The 25498-nt window shown below is 47.8% G+C and overlaps 1 protein-coding gene across 1 annotated transcript in view; it reads right to left on the bottom strand.

Moving 5' to 3' along the window:
- Nucleotides 1-25498, bottom strand: part of LOC104328627 (hydrocephalus-inducing protein homolog) — a 155061-nt gene that overhangs the window by 128151 nt on the left and 1412 nt on the right. The window contains exons 3-6 of the mRNA XM_075434192.1: nucleotides 23795-23914; nucleotides 19563-19697; nucleotides 12095-12294; nucleotides 2174-2298 (exon numbers count right to left, since the gene is read on the bottom strand). Of these exons, the coding sequence (XP_075290307.1) occupies nucleotides 2174-2298; nucleotides 12095-12294; nucleotides 19563-19697; nucleotides 23795-23914 (580 nt within the window). The remainder of the gene's footprint in view (nucleotides 1-2173; nucleotides 2299-12094; nucleotides 12295-19562; nucleotides 19698-23794; nucleotides 23915-25498) is intronic.

Here is a 25498-nt window from a genome sequence, read left to right on the forward strand (position 1 = left end):
TCCATTGCAGACCACCACGTTTTTATCAGCAAAGACATGTTCTTCACACTCATATGTAAAGTTTGTAGCAACTGGTTTACCGACATATGTACTGCCTAGGCAGGGGACAGTACCTACATTCCCAGCCAGGACAGCCTGAAGGATGCACAACTTCAACCAGCCAAATCACAGGCAAAGGGAACATTTGGACTTCTTCACACTGAAGAGCTCTGTGTTTGCTTAAGCAATGCTAGGGACAGATTTGACCCAACTTCTGCAAAAATTAGACCACCGCAACACGCACCTGATCGCAAGTCACACTAAGAGCAGCGTGATTTCTACGGCCAGTTGTGAGCCAAGCGAGTCAATACAGACACAGCACAGCAACGAAAACGTCTCCCACCATCCTAAAACGCTGGCTTGCTCTCAGCGCTTCTGTTTCATAACAAACAGCCTGTTGGTGGCTCTGAAAGCGCAGCAGCTTTTAGTATGCGAGTCACAGGGAGCCTGACTTGGCGCAGGGCAAATTAAGCCCGGGCTTGCCACTCGACACTGGGCAATATTGTCTGGTGCTCTGCGTTACACCTGCAACACACAGCTTTTAAGACTGATTAAATGTTTCGGTTTCACTTTAGCAATTAATCTCAGCAGCCTTCTACTCATTTGTACGCTTCAAAGCTAGAGAGATAATCCCTTAATTATTCCCTTTGCTCTCCTCCTCAATCTGCTGTTTATTTGAAAATAACCGCAGCGTTGTACTGATGGGCAGGAAGGAATCCAGGGTTCGTCGGCCAGGTAGCTGCATGCATGCCGGGGAGGTCACCCATCTTGGAGCTAGCAGATAGTTTGATCTCCATGGTCTATCCACTCAAGTTGCTTTTGCAAAGACTAACGAGGGAGGAACCAGTTGTTTCGGTAAGAACAAGACTCAGGTTTTCAAAGCAAGCCACGAAGATCCTGGCCCTAATTATTCACTCCATCTTTTCAGTCACAAAGTACAAACCCTACAAGCCCTACTCTCTGGCATTACTGTTCATCTACCCCAAAGATGTAGCCCTCTGAGTTTTATCCCGTAGATTCTCTATATGCATAGAAGTGAGGCACTTTGTGTGCTTCTCTGCCTGAAATTTCAGTAGTTCTTTCAAGAAGTGTGATCTAAACCCCCAAGCTTCTCGGAGTGAGCACAAACCACTCTCTGTGACTATGTCATTAACGGACAAATATTCAATGGAGCTGTGATAAGTCCAAGCTACAGAGAGCATTTAGAAGATATAAGAGCATTTTTAGAACTTCTACAAACTCAAGACAACTGAAGTGTTCATTGCTGGGCTAAAGCATCACGGTAGCACTCAGATTAGGACACTGCTTCGCAGGACCAACATTCTGGAACAGGGACAAAACAAACCTCTCCAGCAAGAAAAACACACACCAGATGCATTCATGCAACAGAGAAGGTGTCTCACCCAACATCACAAGACACCTCTGCTGAACCAAGGCGGACAGAAGCATTTTACCACATCACATGTTTTTCTTTTTTCCTCCCTCACTGAAAAAACATAAAAAAGGGTCTGTGGCAAGACAGTGGAGAAGCACACAGGGGACAGAGGTGCATAAGAGACAGTGGGCACTGGGGAGAGACCAACAGAGACATGCATTTCCCATCTTACACTTCAAACATAACACTCTGCAGGAATCAAACTTCACACACGCATATAGACACTGAAACAGAGAATCGATATTTCTCCTTCTTCCGCTCAGCAGCTCCCAGCAAAACAGGATTCCAAAATCACAATCCCCTCTGAAGGGATCTACTTTAACAATCCCCCAGTCACCAACTATTATTCATTTTCACTTGAGGTAAGGCTGGGACATGGAAGGTACACCTGGAGAGGGAACCAAGGTGGCTGGGACAACGGGGAACAACGACAGATGATGATCATGGGTGGGGTGCTGAGCAGACAACACCTTGCTGACACCAGGGTCCCCCAGGGATGGGCAAGACACAGAAACACAGGACAAGGACAGGCTCAGCCTTTGCCCCTGAGTGCTCACTTATAAGCGCTGAAACATGCGGAGGTTTTGAAAGAAAAGGGTTTAGAAGTATTTTGCAAAGCAAGTTTAGTTTTATTTCAGCTTAGAAAGGGCTCTGTTTTGAAGGACACAGAGCGTGCACTACACAGTGCCCAGCACTTACCTGTGTCATAGTGAACTATCAGGGATCTGGAATGATCCCCAGTCTTCAGTGGGTGAAACTGCACCGTTACTTGCATGGCATCACCAATCCCAAGCGTCCCAGCGGAGGGATCGACAGCAAAAGGGCTGCAACACAGAGAAAGAGGCACATCAGGATTACTGAGGGAGGTGTGGGGATTATACCCCTTCTGCAGTTCCGTTCACCGCAGCTCACTTGTGCATGCAAGGAGCAAACAAACCACAGCTAGCAGAAGGAAAACACAACACAGGACCAGAAACAGAGTTACTGACTCTCACTTCTGTAGAGACCCAGCCCTCAGAAGATCCTATGCTATAAAATGACCTCGTCTCCCCCATACGCTGCACCCCTTTCTCTGCAGGGAGGCTTGAGAGTCTGTCTGCTAGCAACACAACCAGAGAACGGTTTCTGAAGAGCACAGAGATGGTCAGAGCTATTGGCATGCACAGCTTGACACTGACTTTTTCCTGCCACCTATAAACCTCACCTCCAGAGACGCAAATGTCAAGGCAATACCTGTTCCAGGGAGATTACAGCCTAGAAATCAGACAGGGAGAATAAAAGTCTGTCTTGAAGACCAGAGAATTGTTACGGTTTAATTTGCAGAGTTCATTTTTTACCTTGAAAATACAGAATCATAGAATGCTTTGGGTTGGGAGGGACCTTCAGAGGTCATCTAGCCCAAAGCCTCGGCAGCAAGTAGGGATATCTTTAAACAGTTCAGGTTACTCAGGATCCCCATCCAACCTGGCCTTGAATGTATTCAGGGTATATACAGAGCGTATAAATAGAATATCCTGGTTTAGTCTAAGGATGGGCACATTTTATCAGCATATCAATGAAAGATACTCCAAGAAAAGGAGTAATCAGAAAAAACTGAATAAGTGCCAGTACAGATTAGAGTGATACCATGACATGGGAACAAGACACAAAAGGACTATCCCATTTAGAGCCTGCACGATTAAATCCTTAGATAAATGAAGCGCCATTAACTGGAGCGTGTCGCCTTCGTCGGCGTGGCGACCTGGTTCAGGGACGGCTCGGCGACCCACCCCTCGGCCGCTCGGGTCATCAGCACGCAGACACCAATGTGGTGGACGGCAAATGGCGTTTATTGATAAATAACACAGCGTTATATAGCCTAGGTTTACAGCATCATTTCCGTCTGCTTACTTCACGGGTTAAATGCTATTGGCTATTTTAGGAGAGGGGGGGGACACTACCTTTCCGTACAGCGCGACATCTTCAGACCGCCAAGCCTTAACTACCCACATTTCCCCCCTCCTTATGCTTAACTAAATAGGCTAATATGAAATATAAAGTTGTAATACTTAACTTAACTTAGTATTTAACTTAAGACTTAAAATTAAATATTATGTTAGACTTAACCTTAATTAATCTTAACTATAACTTAAAAATATAAATATTAAGATCTTACGATAACAAATATAAGGCGCCTTGAACAAATGCATTTGTAAATTAGCTAAAATATAATCTGAAATATATATAATATAGTCTTAAAATATAATCTTAAAGTCTTAAAAATTCTATCGATATTCTTATTTTATATTTATTCTATATCTTACATTATATTTATAGTTTTAAAAAGTATATGCTATAAACCTGAAAAAGTATAAGGCACAGTAAACAGGTAAAAGTTGAGGTAACTTTTAGGATAACACTGGGTAGGTACGTTTCTAAAGCAGCTGACGGTGTTCTATGAACATAATGTTAACTTTCTGTAGCTGACTCTTGACGAACGACACGATTCCATTCAGTATACAGGGTCCAAAAATTAGTGCTATTACAATCATCGCGATTGGTCCTATCAAGGTGGATAGCAGGGTGGTTAACCATGGGATTAAACACTGCCAGAGATATGCATGGAGTAAGGCCTGTTTTGGAACAGATCCATTGAGCTCCTTTAGAGGGAATAACCCATTTTTCTTTGGTTTTTCCCACTGTGGACGAGACAGAACTACAGAGCTTCCGTTTTTGTCCCCACACATTGCCTATACAGGTCCCAGATCCAGAAACATATTGCATGGTTATCCTCTTTTTCTTCTCTCCCCAAGAACATTGAAGTGGTACGGATCGGGTGTCTAGGCTATATGTTGTGTTTACCCCTATAGCCTCATAAAAAGGGGGTTTCACATCATAGCACAACCAACAGTGTGCAGTTAGTTTTGGGTTGGTTTGATTCAAGGTGTCATAGGTAGCTCGCATTAGTTTCCATAAGGGAGGTTCCCTCGTCGCATCGAGGGAGGATATTACATCACTTTGGGTGGTCTCCAGGGGACTAGCAGTTATCTGTGGTCCACTAACAATTGGATTGGGGCCAACTCCATGAGGAGGGTTTTTTATTATTTCCTCCTTCCTTATATGTATCAATCCACCTCGATCTTGTCCTGGTTCCCAATACCTAATTCCCCAAGTTCTTCCTGTTACCCATCTTGAGTCTTCTGGATGAATTACTTGGAGGATTATAGCGTCACAATTACTGTACCCTACAGATCCTCCAGATCAATCAAGTCGTGGATGTTTGCAACCTAGTGGTCCCCATGTTGTCGTTAAATATTTGTCTGGGATTGGGGGTGTCCAAGCGGAAGCGATAGTGACACAGTCCCAATATGCGCAATAATATTGATTAGGAGAATTACAATATCCCTTTCCTGGGTTAGATTGTGGACATAAGTAATAGGGCTGCTGGTTTAGGCAGGGCTGTATGGGTGCTAATTCACACAGGTGAGCAGCAAATCTAGGAGGTCCTGCTGTTATGACTTCCCTTACTACTCGACCATTTACAAGGTTCCGTAGGACCCACCTATATGGCTGATGGTGATGGTAACTTGATTCTGCCTGTCCTATAGTGACAAGCTCCAAGATTAGGATCACACAAAGGCATCGTAGCCCCCTTTTGCGGACGCTATTCTGCCGTTGTCTGGATTCTGTCCGTGAGGAGGTTTCAGGCTCGGACAGGACATTTGCCGACTTGTCGTCTTCTTTTGTCGTCAGGGTGTGCGGGTTATGGGGGTGTCCGATGATCCGGTCCTTCACAAGGGATTCCATCCTCCTTGCTAGTCCCGGAGCGTCCTCCCCGCCGGGCTGGTCCTGCCGCTCCGGCCGCCGTTCACCCGATTCCAGGCGAGTCTTCCCCGGGTTTCGGCACCACTTGTCGCCTTCATCGGCGTGGCGACCTGGTTCAGGGACAGCTCGGCGACCCACCCCTCGGCCGCTCGGGTCATCAGCACGCAGACACCAATGTGGTGGACGGCAAATGGCGTTTATTGATAAATAACACAGCGTTATATAGCCTAGGTTTACAGCATCATTTCCGTCTGCTTACTTCACGGGTTAAATGCTATTGGCTACTAGGAGAGGGGGGGGACACTACCTTTCCGTACAGCGCGACATCTTCAGACCGCCAAGCCTTAACTACCCACAGGAGCGTATCAAGGAGAGTTAGCCAGAAGGTCTTCTCTGTGTTCACAAGCAACGCAATCTGGGACTCTGAGTCGTAATCCAAGCTCAGTAACTGGTTGCTTGGCCCACCAGACAAAGTCTGCGCAATGTGTTGGAAATAATTACAAAAATGCATTGGTGTACTTTGGCTTTGATATGAGCAATTACGATTTGTCACCAGGTAAACAGCGTTTGGCTGACAGCTCAGTGCTTTCACGCTTAGGGGTCAGTCAGATGAAACGTGCTTCTGCATGCGATGGCAGATGGGATTCGTGGCTCCTGTACAGCCCCACGTAGAAAAAGTTACTGGTTTTAGAGCTTTCCTGGTGGTCAGTTTGTCGTCTTAAGCGCATGTTCTGGAGAGTTTAACATTAGAGAATGCAACGCACACACAAAAATAATGAGAACAACTGGAGCCGTGCACAAGCTGAGCTTTGTTCACATAAGTAGCGACAGCTGATGAAATCGCTGGAGTCCTGCTCATTAAGGAGATATTGCTGCAATTAAGGGCCTGACCTGTTCCCATTACAAGTAGGGACAATATTGCTGCTGAATGGAGAGGCATTGCGCAAACAATATTTATGTGCTGGACTGGAGAGCTCTGGGAGAGAGGAGGAAAGATAAGGCACTGCCAGCCTCAGAACTGGACGGTTCCATGCGCTCCTGCATCCGCACTGCTGTTACGCCAGGATGGCTGGAGGTCTCTGCTGGTGTTTGGGTGTGATCATGGCCAGCTATGGGAAAGGCACAGATTTTTTTAAAAATTTTTTTTCTTATTATTATTATTTTCCTTTTGGTTTTGCCAGAAATGTTGCCAGAACAGAAAAGCTGGTAGTTAAGGAAGGGGACTCCTGGCAACACTTCAACACTACCTCCCATACCACCATCTTCCTACTCCTTCCCCATGTCTACGTACTCCTGCCCTCAGATGGCTGGGACTGGAATAACACTCCGGGGGGTGACTTCAGGGTATGCCCAAGAAAGAAGATATCTTGTATTTTCCAATTACCAGAAGAGGAGGATCCAACCAGGTTCAGGACCCAGTCCTCTGGACTTAGAAACCGAGCACAAATCAGACACTGCACCTCCTACATCCCACCCCACACCATACCCGCAAGACACCTCTGTTACTGCTGTAGCAAGAGCTCATTATCCCTCATGTAGACCTGGCTCTCCAAGGCCCAAAGGTGCAAGCTTCACAGTTAAACTTAACTCCTCCGAACCTCAGTCAGCATCACTAAGCTGTTCCCTGCAGCCTACAGATAAGGAAAGATGTTACGGAGACATCCCTAACATGCTAACAGCCAAATGAAAAGCACTGCCAAGAGATGAAGCTGGCAGGTTAAACTTCGGTCTTTTATCCATTAATTGCGAGCTGTTCTTTAAGATAATTCTAGTCCTGTTAGATCTGCCCTTCTAAAGAATCACTACTGCTCCTGAAAGACAGAAAAGATAAGGTTTGGAGGGGTTTTTTAACAGCTTGTTTTCTTCCAATATGCTTTTTAGCTATGTGTATCTGGATGTTCACTGTTACATGACATCTAAATGTTCACGGGTCCAGACCTCCCAATGGTACCTTGCAATCCCCAGCTTGTATAAACTCATCTAGCCACACCAGTTTCAGAGAGGCCTTCACACCAGTACCCGCTGGTATCTTGCCTGTTATTGCTCTTTACGAAGAGATCAACACCCAATTCATAAGCAACTTCATAATGACATATTTTGTCATTTACCTTTTGCTTACTGGCACCAGGGATCAGCTCCCCTTCTTTATAAAGCTGGGCAAAGGTCACATCCAATGAGGATACCACGGGCCAAATACTCCTGCCCTAATTTAACAACACAACTGACAAGCGAACAAAGCTGGCAATTCTGTGACTCAGGCTCTCAAACCACCACGTCCCCTTCTCTCCTGCAACCATATCTTCAGTAATAGCAGTGTGCAAGGAATATCCTTCCTCAAGTCCCCTGGCACACTGACCTTCTACACCCAAATTTTCTTTCTGCTGGTCCCTTAATTCGTATGACAAAAATCACTGGCGTTTGGGAAAGCCCGCTTCATTAAAAGCTACCTCCAACCCCAAGGCAGGCAGTAAAATCCACAGGCGATTGAATTGCCTCATCTGTCCACTAAGACCTACTGCAGGAAAAACCCAAAGATCATTTAATCTCACTATATATTACTTGTAGTAGGGGTATAGCAGCTAAAGTCAAGCAGTATAACTATTCCAGTAAACCTAGTCTGTTAGGTCAAAGCATCCAAGACTCCATCCCCGTGCTGAAAACTCCTGCGTGCACTCAGCATCCCCCAGCTCTGCCTTTCCCTGTACCTAGGCTCTGTTTTCATATCCCTGGCTGCTCTTTGTGTGTCCTACTGTAGCTCTTGAATCCCAGGCCTCCACGTAGTCTACAGGCACTACAGGGAGGGATGCAAGGGGGCTCCAAGCACTCTGTCTTGCAGGAGAATCTCCTGAGCTTTCAGAGCTTATTGCGGACATTCCTAAACAGATCTGATCTCGAACTGCTCCTCCCTAGCCCCGCAGCATGGCACAGCACGATGTCTAATGTCAGAAAAAGGTAGCGTCGCACCGATATCCTCTTCCAGACACCATTTGCAACTCAAATGTACTGGAATGACATTTATCTCCCTGAATGTCACCAAGAAGAAACTCATTATCCCATCTTAACAATGAGAACAACAGGAAGCGACTTTCTATATTTATACTATTATTATTTTTTATTACCAAGCTACACAGTTAAGAGCTGGGTATGGACACGCAGAGGGAAGACAGGTACAGTGCCAGGTTGCACAATGGGGAGGGCTCTGGGGTTTTTTTTTCTTTTTGAAAAAAGCAGTCAAAATGTGGCTGTGTTTTCTGGTAGATACCACAGCAAGGGAGATCTTTGAACAGGGAAGGATGCTCAGTTGGCCCTGTGGATTTACTTACGAGCTCTTCCCTGGAGTGAAATGTGCAACAGCAAACATCAAAAGTCCTCAGATAACTGAGTAACAGGCAGGCAATGTCACCACCAAGTCACCAGATGTAAAAGCTGAGCTCTTGTACTGCCTGAGAAAAAAGGTTAGCGCTGGAGATGGGCTGAAGAATGCACCAAAGGTGGAAGCAGGGAAGGGAATCCAGACCAAGGAGGCAAAGAAAAGCGATACGAGCAGCACACTGGACTAGAAAGTGGCAGCACCCGCGGCTGGCTTGCAAATGGGCACCAGTCTGAATTTGCTCAGGCCAGAAAACAAAAGTTGCAGCAACTAAGAGAGAAGACTCAATTGTGCAGGTAGAGAATAACAGACACAGAGGAGGGCAAATAGGTCTATAAACTCAGACTGATCTCTCATTCCCTTCTACTCCACTAATCCTCCGCCCTCTCTCACACACGTATGTGTGCTTGTACGTAACACAAAGCTATTCTGTGATACCAAGGCTGGCTTCAACACAACACCGCATCCTCACCCAGCAAAAGTTCAGCACACATTCAACTTAAGCTGCTTAAATTCTCAACTAAATAACAGACTGAAACCGTCCTGCATTTCAGCTGGCAAGGCTGGCACTCCTTTCCCGTAGCACCTACGCAATCACTCCTGATTACCGCACTTCATATTTACATTTTAAGCTCTCCAGGACAGGGACCATAAGTCATTCATTTCCAAAGCATACTTGTAAGTGTTCTGTTATAATAATTAATCATCGAATTATCACAGAAGTCATTCAAAAGAATTAGTGACATTAAATCTTCACTACCTCTGTTGTTAATAGCGATGCAGCCTTTGTTATAGCCTTCACAACAGGGAAATTAATCCCCTAACATGAGCAGGAAAACAGCCTCTCTTGTGAAAGCCTCTGTAAGTATATTTGTTCAAGACAATTGCCAGCTAATGATCTATTAGCCTGTGGAGCAGTGTATTGGTCAGATTCTCAAGACAACTTGGAGGCCAGTTCTTTTCTGCTGGGGTTGCTAGAGCTGCAGTGCTCACCAAGGACCTCAGCAGAAGGTATCTGAGCAGGTTTTCAGAACACAAGCAGCAAGGAACCAACCATGGATCGCTGCCAGCAAGAGACTCGGTCGTTAACATGAAGGTTCCAGATATGGTAGAGGGTCCAGAGACACTTGGCAGGAAGAGTTGATACAGTGATGCCATGTCTGACAGTATGGTCCCCAGCCCTGGCTGCAATAACCCCTCCCAGCACACCGGGGCCTCGGCGCATAGGGAGAATGTGGTTGTTCATGTCTTGGGATGGAAAGGGTCATCCTCACCTGGTCAACAGAAGGAAACACTCAGATTTTGAGTGGAGAATACAATCAGAGGGGAGCAGTTGACACACTGGAGGGCTGGGCTGCTCTTCAGAGGGACCACCACAGGCTGGAGAAACAGGCTGCTGTGAACATCATGCAGTTCAGGGACAGAAAATGCAAACCTGATTAAATTTTGACACTTGTCTTCCTTTGAGCAGGGTGTTTGCTCAGATGATCTCCAGAAGTCCCTTCCGAACAAAGCTATTCGATGATTTTATCTTCTAGACCAGCCCAATTCCATTTCACATTCCCCAAATTTCTCATTGTTTCTGTACATCCTTGCATAGATGTACAGGCAGGTGGTAGCTAGACAGGCATTAGTGGAACCCAACCTTTAGGAAAGTTTCCAGTGAAGAATTCATTAGGACATTTCGTTGAACACATAAAGCAAAAAAGAGAGCACAGAAACACAGAAGCTTCAGACTATTTAAAAAGAAACCTGAATGACAGTGGGGGCAACTTTATTAGAATAAAATGCTGCTTATATTCAAAGATTTAAATCACCTGTTTGAAATTTCAAACTGGCTTTCAAAAGTTCATCATTAAATGGAAGAGATGACAGATGCCCTCCGCTGACAAAGGGAATCATCTCAGCTTTTGATCTCCGTACACACGCAATACATTTATTCAGAACTCTAATTTTTTTCTGTAGTTTGAAATAAAGCTTTTGTAATGCTTCCCATTTCTTTATTGAAAATCAGAACAAATATTTGATTGATGAAGTTCAGAAACTTCAAATCTCTATCAAATGAGATTCAATGTAGCTGCTAAGCGAGTTGCAAAAAGACGCTAGACATTTACTAGGTATTTATTTCAGCGGTGACAGCTCGATCTGGAAATCCCAGAGGTAAACTGTGCAGTGATTTACAAATTCCCACCTACATGTTTTCCGCAGTGAAAAGCAGCAGCCTGCTTAAATAGCCTTGCCAGGCTTTGGTGGGAGCTCCTCTTGGACCCTCACATTTCACAGGAGAACAGTAAAAAGTCATCTTTTGAGCCCTGTTTTTCCGGGGAAGAAATCGAGGCAACTCAGGTGCACTGAGTCAGACAGCAGGTCTCTGCTGCACTCCTGACCTCAGCTCCTACCCTGAGACCAAGCAGCTCGCAACCAACCACTTGCCAACTGAACCGGTTTCCTTGCCGATGCGGTGTCGAAAAGGCATTACCCTCTCCAGTTCAGCAAACTGGAAAATGAGTGAGCATCTTCTGAGACCAAAAGGAGAAGCACAGGCTGTCCACAACACAAGTCACATCAGGCAATTGCTTCGGGGAGCACCAGAATCCCATGCGCTTGTGGCCCCCCGGGGAACGGCGGTATTCAGCCGGTAGCAGTCCATAACCATTTCAGACAGCACTTACAATCGGGATGTTGCAAGCTAACTACTAACACATTCTAGCACTCTCCGGGAAATTCGGAAGAGATAAAGCTCTAGAAGAAAAAAATCCCCCCACTCATGCACCACATATTTGCTGCACCTTTTGCCTGTGCCCTCACTAGCATTCCGGTTTGGGGCCACAGTACAGCGTCGAAGCCAGTGCCTGCTCATCTCCACTTCAGAGCTCATTCTGCTAAAGAATGGTTCTAGGGACCAGACCAAACCTCCTGGAAAACAAAGTTCCTGGACCACACAGCATTACTGTCAGGGCCTCAATACCAATTGCTTTGATCTACAATCTCCAATTGCAGCTGTAATAGAGCCACAGCTGCTGATAAATCCTTAAACATCTCTTTCACCAGATCATAGCTGGCCATTTCCCAACACCGTATTCGGTTTACACGAACTGAGCTGCTGGAGCTGTCATCCACCCTGCAGTACTCTACGCAGCCCAAGGGCAGTCAAGTTGCCTTCTGAGATTTTTTTTGCTTTCAGTCTGACAGAATCAGTCTTGCTAGATGCTGTGCTGGAGACGCATCAATGCAGCATAAAGCTCTGCCGCAGCTTGTGGAGTTTTATCAAAGGTTCCACCATGCTTAAAACACTGTAAGCAACTGCAAATCCCCCATGTCCTGCCCGCCTCCAGCTATGGCTGCAACACAGCAGCTCAGATGCTCCGGCTCCTTTTTGGTACTGTTTACCACCTACATGATCACACAACAGCGTTTCGCACAAGCGAGATGTTGGGCTGCTTTACCTCTGAGTGCTGATGCAGAAGCGGGCCTCCCGATTACCAATGTTGCGGACCAGCAGAGTTTTCTGGGTGCTGTACTTGACCGGACAGACGGAGAAGTTCAGCTGGTCGGGGAAGTCCAGGATAGCTCGGGCACCTATAGCTCGGATCGGCACTATAAACTTTTCCCTTTCGGTGATGCAGGTGAGCTGGTGGAAATAATCCTGCAGGGAAAGAAACAGGCTCAGTACAGTGCATTTAGCACCATCCCCACGGCAGAAGAAAAACTGCTGTTTTCTATGACTGACAGAAGCATTCAGTAACGTAGTAGTACTTGATATGTTAATGACCTTTCATTCCAGCAGCATGAGTTGGACAGGGCTGTTAGCTTGCAAAGAAAAAACAATTCCATTGATTCTTCTGCTTTTCACAGCAGAACCAGGCAAAATTATCCCATACATTGATTCTGAGGCACCAAAACAGAATAATTTCACATAAGCAATTACAGCAGTAACAAGAATCTGCTTCCATCACCCCTGCTTACTATTAAATCATAGAATCATAGGTTGGAAAAGCTCTCTAAGATCATCAAGCCCAACCATCCACCCAACACCTCCATGCCTACTAAAGGCACTGTTAAGACCCCGGTTGTGCCACAGTACTAACTCCCATCCCAGCAAGGCAGCCACATCGTTGAAGCTTGGCAGGGGATGTGCAGGGACATTTTCCAAAGCACTTTGCCACATGCGTGATCAACAGTCAGTCCCCGGTGAGATGCTTCAGAAGCTGGACATGACAATTGTTTTAATGCCAGGTGAATGTAGGGTATGTGTGTGTTTCCCACCCCTTCCCACAGGATTACAAGGACAAGGCTGGGGACACACACCCTTAACACCACTTTGCCACCCTGGAACTGGCTCAAGTCTATACCCAAACTATTCTCCGGAGATGTTTGACAAGCATTTAAAACAACTAACCACTCCACCCCTCCCCTCAGCAGCCCATTCCAGCTCTACCCTAGACTTCAAGAGAGTTATTCCTGCGTCTAATCTCACTTTCCCTTTACATCTCATCCTAGCCTCAGGGGATGCAGGCAATAGCTTTGCTTTCTCTCTGCTGCATATTCTGACACAGTTGATGCTTTAATCACAGAACCCCAGAACGGTCAGGGCTGGAAGGGACCTCTGGGGATCACCCAGTCCAACCTCCTGCTGAAGCAGGGTCACCTACAGCAGGCTGCACAGGACCGCTTCCAGGCGGGTCTTGAATATATCCAGAGAAGGAGACTCCACAACCTCCCTGGGCAGCCTGGGCCAGGGCTCCATCACCCTCAGAGGGAAGAAGTTCTTCCTCCTGTTCAGACGGAACTTCCTCTGCTTCAGTTTGTGCCCATTGCCCCTTGTCCTGTCGCTGGGCACCACCGGAGTGAGTCTGGCCCCGTCCTCCTGACACCCACCCTGCAGGTATTTATAAGCATTTATAATCACATGTCTCTTGTATGGTCTCTAGCATAAGTGACTTGATGCCTTGTTAGTGTGCCTGCCTGAGGCAGGTGGGATGAGGAGCTGCAGACAGGAGACCCTCAGACATCCCTACCAGAGCAAACCCAAGCTGTGCTGTTCCAAATCACCAGCTTGTTCAGAAAAACGGCCAGACAGTCCGCCCCGGCTGTCTGGCATTTAGCAGAAGAAAGGTGAATCAAATCACGAGAATCATGTGTCTGTAGGGATGCGCAGATCTATCTCCAGATGCACGGGGTGGCATCGCTCTGCTGGAAGCATCGCTTTGTCCCCGCTGAAAGCAGCGGTGGAACTGCTGCAGCAGGGCCAGGAGCCTCTACCTCCAGCAGCTCTCCTATTGCCGAGCTGATCAAAGCTCTGCCTCTTACCATTCACTTGCCTTCATGATCTTTTTTCCTCAGTGCTTTCAACTCGTTTGGTATTTTTATGATTATTGAAGCAGCAAGCAGACAATTTGACTTAGGAATCGCACACAGCAGCAAGTTCCCTTAACCAGAAGCAACGTGGATTCCTCCACGCTAGGGATCATCTCTCCCACACCCGTCCTCCCCACGCCCGAAAGGGACTGACGGCACCCAGACGAGGCACAGACACATGGGCATTGCTTCAGCACAGCCGAAACACCCAGTGCCCATCACCCACCTGCTCGGCTGGGGTTTGAAGTTCCACTAACAGATGCTGTCACCTCCCAGATGTAAAAAGAATCAAGAAGGATCTTTTCTCCAAGACCCCTCAAGTGTTCACGCTGGAAATTGCAGAAGGGCTTTAGCTTCTCATATTTGGAAGGCAAAATAACAGCAACTGAACTGCAGCAAACGACTGACAGAATTGAATATCACATTTCAGGAGCGCGGTTCATCTTCAGCAAGTCTTTCTGAATTAGCAATTCTGTACTCAATCGCACAGCCTCAGCCCTCTAAAATAAAAGCTATGGGCAGCCCGTCTGAACTGCAGGCACCTATTATCTGGGTACTTCACATCCTGGACTCCTCAGATCCTCAGAAGCTGCATTCGCAAATGAAGAATGCTATTTACTTTTTTTTTTTTGTTATTTTGGCCGCGCTACCATAACAAAGGCATTGTAAATCCAATGGAGAGCTGCGTGCCTGATTAAGTCTTCGCACGCCATATTTACTTATCTCTCCCTTCCAGATGCCAGGCAGACAGGAGGACGCGAGGAGTTCAGATCAGCAGGGGGATAAAGAAAAGAGAAACCTCAACAACTGGAGGTATTTGAGGGAAGAAAAAGGAAATAATTTTCAAGCCATCATCACTGCTGAGGAGTGGATTAATAGCAGTGTGAATAAGAGTCCAGGGAATAAATCACACCACCTCCCCCCCCAAACAAGCACCAGCAGCCTGCCCCGCTTGGTCACCAGCGAGGGGCATGGGGACTGCCCGCCCAGCAACGCACATGGAAAGGGACTTCTCCCGGTATGGGAAGGCAAGGCTAAAGCAACAGGATTTGACCTCACGGAAACAACTATGGCTGCCTGAGGGAGAACACTGCCTCTCTGCCATTTCAGTCTACGCACGAGCAGAGATGCATGTCGGGCACTAAGCCCCTGCTGCAGGGACACCCCGGGATGTCACCTCCCATACAAGCCTTGGCTGAACCCTTCAACCATGCTCTGGGACCCCAAAGTGAGACCTCGCACCACACTGAAGGCAGCATCGGGCCAAATGGGGGGAAACCCAAGGGAAGAAGGGTGCTAGGTAGCAGCTGCCTGCTCAGGCTGCTGTGAGCCCATGGTCCCTTCAGCTTTTGAAAGCTGAATCCTGCTCCCCTGGAAGAAGATAAGGCTTGAATTCTCCACTGTAGTACTGCCCTGTGTCACCAGCTCTGCTATGCCCTTACTCACAGTCTACAGGTACAGTTGAAACCAGATTAAAACCCTGTTTTACTTTCCAACTGCAAGCCCTTTGCAGCCTGTTTCAAACCGGGTTTCTAAACGAACGCGCCTGGGTGAGAGACGGGTTGCACTACGTCTATGCTTTAAAGACTGCTGTGTTTAGACACAGCTTCAGGCTACAGATTTTCATGAAAATACGACTTCATCCTTCATACAACTCCTCTCTCGATTGCAAGGAAAGCACAGATGATTGTACGGCAGTTCCACCTCTCTCATTCCCCTTTGGTAAGCAGCGAGTTACAACCTCCAGGCTCCCAGCTATCACCACCGGCCTCTGAATCAGCACCCACCGCAACTCAAGCAACGGCTTCTATCAGAGACATCACTCCAGGCTCTTGGCAAACGCCAGCTAACGCTCATTACTGGCACAGCAACACCAGCCCTAACTGCCCAGTACACCAGCACACTCAGGTGCCAGTTTTGCTGCACAACTGATCCCAAACACCTCGCTGAATTCCCCACACCAGACAACTGCAAAGAAGAGATCCTTGCAGCATGAGGTGGCAGAGTAAGTCAAGCAGGGAAAGATGCCTGCTGAAACCACGGCACCATAAAGGCTGGAAAACAAGGGCCATTAGAAGAGAGAAGGGAGGCTGGAGGACAAAGATAGCTTCACACAAGAAGGGGTACTCCTGTCTCCCGCCTCCCTCAGCTACCAACTCACAGGCTGCTTTGAAATTGGCCATTTGAAATTTGCCATTTGCCTTGATCTTCCACCTCTTTCCTCCTGCCAAGAGTCATCTTAAACGTATACTTGGGACAGCTTCTGTGTGCTACAAAACATCTAGCAGGGCTGGACTGAATTTTAGAGGAGTTCATTTCAGTAATGCAATAACTCCTCGTCCTGTCATATCTCATATTAGTCAATGAGCATTAATTCAGTCTCCACTGAGCATCATTAATGAATTTTGCAAGCCTTACAGACAGAACTTGTATTACCTGAAAATATTGTACTGCTACAGAGCAAGAGGACAAAACAGAATAAGCTGTGCCATGTTTTTATATGCTTCTTGATTTCTTCTTCCTTTAAGATAATCTATTAATAAGCCTGAAGGACACACAAATATAAGTATTTCTGTCTGTTGTTTATTTGCCAGTCAGTTCCACAATGGTTTCCAATTAGGCAGAGATTGTCAGACCATAATGCAAGAACACCCAGGAACACGGGGTGGCACGAGAACACCCACACTGTACAACCGGAGCCATGAAACAGACATGTAAATCAGGAGCAGCAAGAGTAACTAACTGGAAATGTTGCCCAGCAGAAAAATTAGCATTTCATACTTATAACGCAAGTGCCAATAAACAAAGGGACACATCAGCTATTTATTTACTCCCTGACAGTCCAATCATGTGGCACAGTCCCAAACGACTGCGAGACAATAGGAAACCGTTCATTTTTCAAGCGAGGGCGGCACGTCACATGGCATTTCAGCCACTAACAACTCACATGGTCCTTTTATTTAGGGCTTAGCCGCAATTTTACTCCCATGAATCAGGAACGACTTCACTGAAGTCAGACTTACTCCAGGGAAGAGCAGATTCAAAGCCAGAGAATTACAGAAACCGAGTCCCCATCAGGAGGGCTCTCCAACCCTGACAGCGGGGTTTGGACCCGCAGGTCAGCTCACGGGGTCACCCACCATCCCTGTGGACCACGGAGCAGCAGAGATGCAGAGGTTGTTCAAAGGTAGCGCTCGCAAGCCTTCCACAACCAAAAGGCACATCTTGTGCACGGCAAGCAGCCGCACGCCCGAGGCAGAGGGCTTCACAGCACCATTTCGCAGAGCCTGCCCCTTCGCTGGGGGGGCTTCAAGGCGCTGTGCAGCAGCTGACCACCCGACCAATGCATTTCCAGCTGAGCTGCAGCGCTCCGGTACTTCGCTGACTCACGCTCCACCAGGTACAAGACAAACAGTTCAACTTGTACAGAAGTCTGACTCTGCTGTCTAACCCCTCTCCCCGTGCTCCTCCCACAGCGGCACGCACCCCTCTCCCAATGCCCTGCACGATCCCTGCAAGGAGCACAATCACCAGCTCAGCAGAAACTGCCCAGCCATCACCGCATCTGCACAGAGGACTTCTCGCTGGCAGAGGTCCCTCCTCCATAAGCTCGCCAGTTCAAAGGCAAGATAAGGGACAACGTATCGGACACTAGTGCTCGCTGGGGTTCCCATCCTACTTCTGTTTGTGATGGTCGTGTGTTGGTCTGCTGCCTCTAAACTTGAAGAGCAGCACTTTGCCCTTCATGGGCACCAATTTAACTCTTCCACCCCAAAAACGAACACCAATTAATACTAATAAATCACATTTTAAAGGCACCAGTGCACTTTGCAAAGCCTTCCTCAGTGAGATCAAGCTCTTGTGTCACTTGGGTAGTTTGGAGAACTGCCCTAGGCCAACATAATTTTTACCCTAAATATTAATGATGTTCAATAATTTCTCAGTCCCTCCAAAGGAACAGATTATTTCACAAGCATGGGGAGCTAGGGACCACAGGGCATTTCCTCTTTAGATTTCCATATCCATGCTGTTTAAGGATAGGACAAAGTGTTCAACTAAACCTATGCAGCAAATGGAAGATGAGAAAACAGCTGTGCCCAAAGAGACCTCACACCTCTGGCCCGGTGCAGAAACATCAGCTGGCTCAGAGCTACTCCCGAACCTTGCCTCTCCAGCAAAGCCATGCCAAGAACAGTGCCAGGAGGCAGCAGGATGCTGACAGCAGCAGTCAGCCTGCCTGCCTCTGCTTCCCTGCAACACTTCCTCCCTTCCATGCCACCTACCAAATCTTTCTGCATTAAAAAGCCTCCAGATCACAGCACTGAGGATCAGACTTGCCACGGCACTGATGTTCAAACTTCTAAGCAAGAGCATTGCATGGCTGGCATGGAATAGGTGCTGGCTGACAGAGCAGCCACAGTAACACACACAAAAACACAGCCACCCCAGTCCAACCAGCCCCAGGCTCCAGGGTAACATGTCTGCCTGCAGACTGTACCTGTCCTTTCATCCCACACATGTTCTTCCAGGCCCGTGTCCCAAAGTCACCTGCAGCACACCAACCTCCTGCTGAGTTAAGGACATCGGAGCTCAGCGCATCTGTGCCAGGCTGGCTCCCAGCTACAGGCACAGCCCTCCCTCTCCCCAAGGCTCACAGCTGGATCGCAGGCAGGCAGGTGCCCTCAGGGACAGTACAGCTGCAAGGCTTGAAAACACAGGGTATGAAAAGCACCATCTTTGTTCCCAGCCAGGGTGAGGCAGGGAAGTGGCTGCCAGATGGGAAAGAGAAAAGCTCTCCGGATCTATTAATTCCTCTAGTACTTCCCATGATAATTAAACCCCCACCACTGAGGAGAGAGATGGCTAAACTTCTTCATACATCTCCCTGCCTTTTTCCTACTGTTCCACATGCATCTTCCCTCTTGAATGCTCAGGTTCCTCAGGGAAAGCAAGCACAGCCCGTCAGTCCCTGCTGCACCACGCAATGCCAAGACATGACCAGCTGCAGACTGCCTGACCACAGCCTGGAACAGAGCTCACAGCAGGGCCAGTGTGCAAAGAAAAACGACGACTTTAGACATGATGTTCAGCCATCTCAATGCTGCGTCCAACATGATCTACATTAAGGTGACTCCAGCTGTCAAAGGTGGTGGTCCTCACTCTGATAAGGTTCACTTCAGGTCCTCCAAATAACAGGTCTCTTCTGAACAGACCTTTCAGTTTATAATTAGCAGAGCAAACCCATAATTATGCAGCAACGGACAGATACCAGAAACCAACACCTTGAGAGGCCACCCCACAGTAGACTGTCATCCTTGAAGCCATTAAATGTTCCTGCACCGAAGGATAAAAACAGTCTGAAACATGTAACGGCTTCTAGCCTGGGAGAGCATCATCTCGACTATGGGGAAAGTTTCCCCCAGTTCTAGACCCAGTGCAACCTCACTGAAACCAGAACCATTGTGCACAACCTACACCAGCTGCCTTGTTCTGAATCCAGCCCTGCAGGTTCAACTTCCCCTGAAGGCACCAACCTCTTGGGACCTCCAGTCTCACCTTGTTCTCCTCCGGGGTGAAAAGAATGCGGAAAGTTGAAGACATGCCAGGTGCTACCTTATGGCACACATCATGGCGGCTGATCAACTTGAAATAAGGTGAGCTCTCCAAGACGACTTTCACCAGCCGAGGAACCTGCAGGCAAGACATGAAACTATGATTTTCCCAGTCATACGGAAACATGACAAGACAAGACCCAGCCATGCCCTGGTGACATCCTTCCTTAAACACCTTTCCAAAGCACTTCTAGCTCTTGAGGTACATGCATGTAATACACAAGGATAGACTTGAATCTCTTCTGCCCAGGCAAAAGAGCTCAAGACAAGAAGCATGCTGTGAAGGAATCACCAAGCATGTAAGACACCAGCAGGACGCAGATACAATACCTGAATCAAGTCATCCCCATATTCCACAAGCCCAAAGAACCTGCCTGCACACCTCCATGCAGTCATGCCTCTAGGAGAAGAATGTATTGCCTGCAGGCAAAACAGTATTTGTTATACCGGGGCAAGGAAGAAATTCCCTTCTGACATACTGGGTTGCAGTGTGGCAGTCAAGCTGTGGTGCTACAGAGTCATGCAAGCAGCCCACTACGAGAAGGAGACCGCAGACACTGTGGCCTTACTGGGAATAAAAGCAAACCTGAAGAGCAAAAGGAAGAGCATAGGAAGACAAAGAGACAACCCCAGAAGCAAGGGGATGGCTGAGAGAATTTAAAGGGGGCTGTAAAGAAGCAAGTGAGAAGACCGACACCCCACAAGGAAAGGCTGAGGCAGAAGATGAGAGCAGCCAACTTGCCAAAACAACAGAAAGCCAGATGACCCCCCAGGCTGTGCCTACCAATTATGGGCTTCAAAGGCATTTCCTGCCTTGAGATACATGACCAGCGCTGACTCACAGCGTGGTTTCGTTCTTAAAAACCAATCTCGGCTCTCCGGAGGCTCTTGCTGCCTGGTGACTGTAGCCAGGCAGCTGCCCATGCAGGCAAGGCAGGTTTCTGGGGATCCCTCCCCACAGCCCAGAGTCCTGCAGGCACCTCACTGCAAGTTCTTGCCCTTTGGGATACCACAAGCATGGAGACAGCAAACAGGCATTCTCTAGCACACAGATATCGACCCCTGAGCACCAAATCTCATCTCAGAGTCTAAAACAGGTGATCTGGACTGCCAGGCAGCTTCACTGATCAACAACCAACACACACAAACTTGGGAAAAATGGAGGTTCATTCTGTACCACCCACCCGAGCCTGATGACCCATGGCCAAGGCAGTCCGGAGCTCTCCAAACGCCCTTCCTCCCGGCAATGCCCTGAAGCAGCAAGTTCCAGAAGCCACTGTCACACTGCAGACAAACGTTTTGGTCACCAGGTCCCTTGGTGCACAAGCACACGTGGCTGAGACCTTCAGCAAAAGCCACCCAGAACATCTCTGAAGGTGGTGAGAAGCAGCATGAAGACAGAAAAGCAATATGACACCACACAGCTAAGAGCAGTGAGGACCTAGCGAAGCACTGCTGTATCTGAATGATTCCAGAGCCTCCATTTGGAATATACTTTGCTGTCAGCTGGATTTTTACTGAGCAGACAACCTCAGGCTACCGTGCAGTTGTAAGTGCGTATGATTCTGAGGAACCTGGGAAACTGGTGAGAAAACTTTGAGATGGACCACAATGTTGCTTTTCTCCAGGATGTCAACAAAAGCCAACAAAATTAGAATGCAACAACCTCCCCTGGGATTATCATCTCTGTCTCTGTGTACTTAAATATGCCAAGGATTTTCCTTCGAGCAGATCTTTTACACCAGCGCTGTCCAACAGTTAAGGTCTTACTAACTGCCAAGCCAATTCATTTTGGGGGAAAAACAAAAAATCAACAGTTCACACACAGCCTCTCCCTTGTAGGGCATGCCAATCCCAAAGTGCAGCTGTACAAGTTCATTATTTTTTACTGGGATTAGCAGAAATCTTGATGCAGATGTTCTTTTCCACTTGAGGAAGCATGAATAGAGCTAATGAACTGTTTGCCTGTTGGCTGGTACTTGGCAGAGACAAACATTTTGAAGTGCCACATGGATAACGGAGTAGCTGAAGCCAAAAGACATAGTGGGAACAAAGCACAGTCATAGGAGAAGAGAAACTGAGGCAGATTTTAATCAGGAAAGAGGATACCTAAAGAAAAGAAGGCCCAGAATCAGCGTGGACCACATGAATGACATGGCATCCACGCAGCATCTTTCCAATATTCCCAAGCCAAATGCGAGACCAGGAATGGTGCAGTACCCTCCCGGAGTAACCGAGGGACCACGCCTGCACCAAAGTTCTTCCATTTCCAGCCGTGTCCCTGTCAAAACGTGTTATCTCGGGATGTACTTTGACTTCTCTTTCTGTTCCTCCATCTGCAATGAGCTTTTTCGTTTTGTCCACCTGTTTGGTTCCCCCAACAGGCAGATATGGAGAGGGGGTTAATTCACCTGTTCTCATGCACACCTCCACCTTCCCACCCTGCCCTCCTCTCATGCATACGTCTTACTCTTCATTACAGAAGAGTATCTTTAATTACACCTTTCTTTTCCTGACCTTCCTCTACTTCCAGTACACGTACTGTTACGTATCAAGGGAAACCCTTGCATGCAAGAAAGGGCTCTGGGAGAGAACATCAAACCCGGCTCCTTTCCTCCCTCCCACCTTTTCCCACCAGCTTGCTCTTGGCACATGCCTCATTCGAGCAAACGTTTCCCCTGCTGAAATTTGAAAGGTCTCCCTTTTCCTCCTTACAGTGGAACAAGACTGCTGACATTTTTCTACTTTTCCCTTCTCAGCTTTCTTCGGAAGTCTCAAAATAATCACAAAATTTTTTAAGTAAAGGTGGAGACCTTCAAGCACACATTACTCTGGATGTGCTGGGGCTCTCCAAAGGGAAAGCAGAGAGCCACTATGTTTTAGAGAAACCTGAGCAGAACTGAATTCATCTGAGCCTAAACCGGCACCTAAAAGCCTCCCTTTGCTTCTGCTAAATCAGTCTGTTTCCACTGCTGGTTCAAAAGACCTTTCCTGGAGGGCTTACACTGCTAATTATAACTTCATTCCAGCACGAAGTGGAGAAGACCCAAGCCCTGTGCTTTGACCGCGAGCTGCACAGACAAAAAAAGCAGGCAACAAGAGGCAGAGGTGTCCTGCCAGAAACCAAGAATAAGCAAGCAGCCACCGGAACGGGCTGCACGCTCTTGAGATGAAGCATGAGAGTAGCTAACAGCACAGCCCTCAACATTCCCATCAATCCAGGGCTTTCAAGGGGAAGGATACTCACTGCAAAAGATTCTTTGGGTTAGATACTGCCAACGCACGGCCACAATCAGGGGAGAATCCCCAGCATGGGAAGAGTCCACACCATTGCAGCCCTGAGGAGAAGTACTTGGGGGTACTGGTGGATGAGAAGCTCACAACATGAGCTGGCAATGTGTGCTTGCAGCCCAGAAAGCCAACCATATCCTGGGCTGCATCAAGAGAAGCATGGCGAGGGAGGGGATTCTGCCCCTTTACTCCACTCTCATGAGACCCCCCTGGAGTCCTGAGTCCAGCTCTGGAGCCCCCAACATAAGCAGGACATGGATGTGTTGGAGCAGGTGCAGAGGAGGGCCACGAAGATGGTCAGAGGGCTGGAGTACCTCTCCTACGAGGACAGGCTGAAGGAGTTGGGGCTGTTCAGCCTGGAGAAGAAAAGGCTCTGGGGTGACCTTAGAGCAGCTGCCAGTACCTGGAAGGGGCCTACAGGAAGGATCAGGAAGGATGGAGAGGGGCTTTTCACAAGGGTGTGTAGTGATAGGACAAGGGGGAACGGCTTTAAGCTAAAAGAGGGCAGATTTAGATTAGATATTAGGAAGAAATTCTTCCCCATGAGGGTGGTGAGGCCCTGGCCCACATTGCCCAGAGAAGCTGTGGCTGCACCTTCCCTGGCAGTGTTCAAGGCCAGGTTGGATAGAGCTCTGAGCAACCTGGGCTGGTGGAAGGGGTCCCTGCTCATGGCAGGAGGATGGAAGCAGATGATCTTTAAGGTCCCTTCCAACCCTTACCATTCTATCATTCTATGATTCTATGATTTTGCAAAATAAAGGTGACGAGACATTCCATTCCGGGTGCGCTGTGCTGCAGCAGGTAACGTGCTATGCTGTACACCACGTGAATTACACTGTTCTCCTCTTCCAGTACAGTGGTAAACCTCCGCATCACAGCGCTTACCTTGTCCTTGTTCCTCAGAATCAGTGGCACCTCATAGACCTCGTAGGGGACGTAGCTCTGAAACACCACCTCTGATGGGCAAGGCTGAAACAAGCTCTTATCCAGGTCAATCGCTGAGAACTGGAGATACAAGACAGACAGCAGTGAGAGACTCAGCTGCTGGGGAGAGATTCATGAACAAGGATCCTACACTGATGCCCACTGAAGTAAAGTCTCTCGGTCAGTACATCTGCCCAGCTCACTCTAGGGAAAGAGTAGCTCAGTCACCCACGTTCAGGGCCGATCAGAAGGCTCTGGACCACCTTAAGCAGGCTCAAGCTAAGCAGCTCTTCTGGTAGGTGTTTCTCCAGATTTCCTTCTCCAAAACACAAGGCAGCACTTGCCTCCAGCAGAGCCTTGTGCTAGTGTGGTCACACAGCTCCAGAGCACTTACCGAGACAGCCACGAGCACTCACAGAGCAAGAAAACCCCAAGTGTTTACATGAGACTCCATGAGAAACAATTTTGGGATGATTTTACTTTGAGACACAGACCAAGTCCCACACAGCCCCAAATATCTTTTTTTGATATAAAGCCTAGAAACCAGTAAGAAGAGAAGGGTACCAGAGGAGGTAAGGCCAAAAAAAAAGTAACACAGAAGTTAAGAAAAAGACAAATGAGATAAACGCTGGATGGTGATAAGGTTCAGCGTTTTTCTCAGCATTACTGGGCAACTTGGGTAAGACTGGACTTGGTATCTCCTTCTTCCACTAGCTTTAAGTTGATGCTTTACCGTTATTCTATAATTGCTGTTTTATTTAATGCTACTGCAGAAGCACATCTGAAAATGTATTCAAACTGAAAATATTTACAGAGGCATTACTTTGAGAAAATTCCTCCCCGCTCTGCCTCCCGTCTTCCAACATCGGCGTGCGTGCTCGGAAGATGTCAGCAGGTCTCCTGCTCCTCCAGATCTCCCATCCACGCCGAAGCCAGCAGCCGCAGCGTACAGCCAGCGATTTGCATGCTCCTCTGCTGCGTTCCCAACCTCCCATGCTGTCTGGGGCAACCCTTAACCAATCTGTTACAGGTCTTTCCCCGGCAATTTTCCGCTCAACAGCCTAAGTCAGTAATCTACCCGCTTGGGCTGTGTGTTGTACTGAGCAGTTCTGTTTGAAAAGCAGCTTTAAACACACATTTAAGTAAACATTGATCCAGATAAAGCACACCCACTACACTGCACAGGGCGATTCCCCTGTCCATCTGGCAGGATCCTGCAGCCTCCAAACCTCACACCCTGTAAGGGTCCCACATCTTGTTCCACTCAACAGCATTAACGCAGCTGGTTTTGTTAAATTGTGAGTAATTAGCACAGGCCCTCAGCCTGCAAAGGCCAATGCTGCTGCCATGGAAGGAGTCCTACAACCCCCAAGCATGTGACAGCACCAAAGCAGTGGCTATTGCCAGCAGGAGGGTGGAAAACAGCAAGCTCATGCCCTTGTGTCCTACCACAGCCTTCGTCCAGCACCATGCTTTAGAGACAGCAGCTCAACTCCAGCAAAGCCCACCAACTTCAGCAGAGGTTATTTATCTTGGCTTAGCACAGATCAGGTCTCCAGCATCTCTTTTCCCCCAGCAGAAGGAACTCTGCCACCAGCAGCAGTTTGAAAGGACAACAGGACCCCGTCAGCAAGGTATTTCGACACGCTGGAGGCAAGCCTGCCA

Source organism: Opisthocomus hoazin, chromosome 12 (genome assembly GCF_030867145.1).
Source record: "Opisthocomus hoazin isolate bOpiHoa1 chromosome 12, bOpiHoa1.hap1, whole genome shotgun sequence".
NCBI classification, from domain to species: Eukaryota; Metazoa; Chordata; class Aves; order Opisthocomiformes; family Opisthocomidae; genus Opisthocomus; species Opisthocomus hoazin.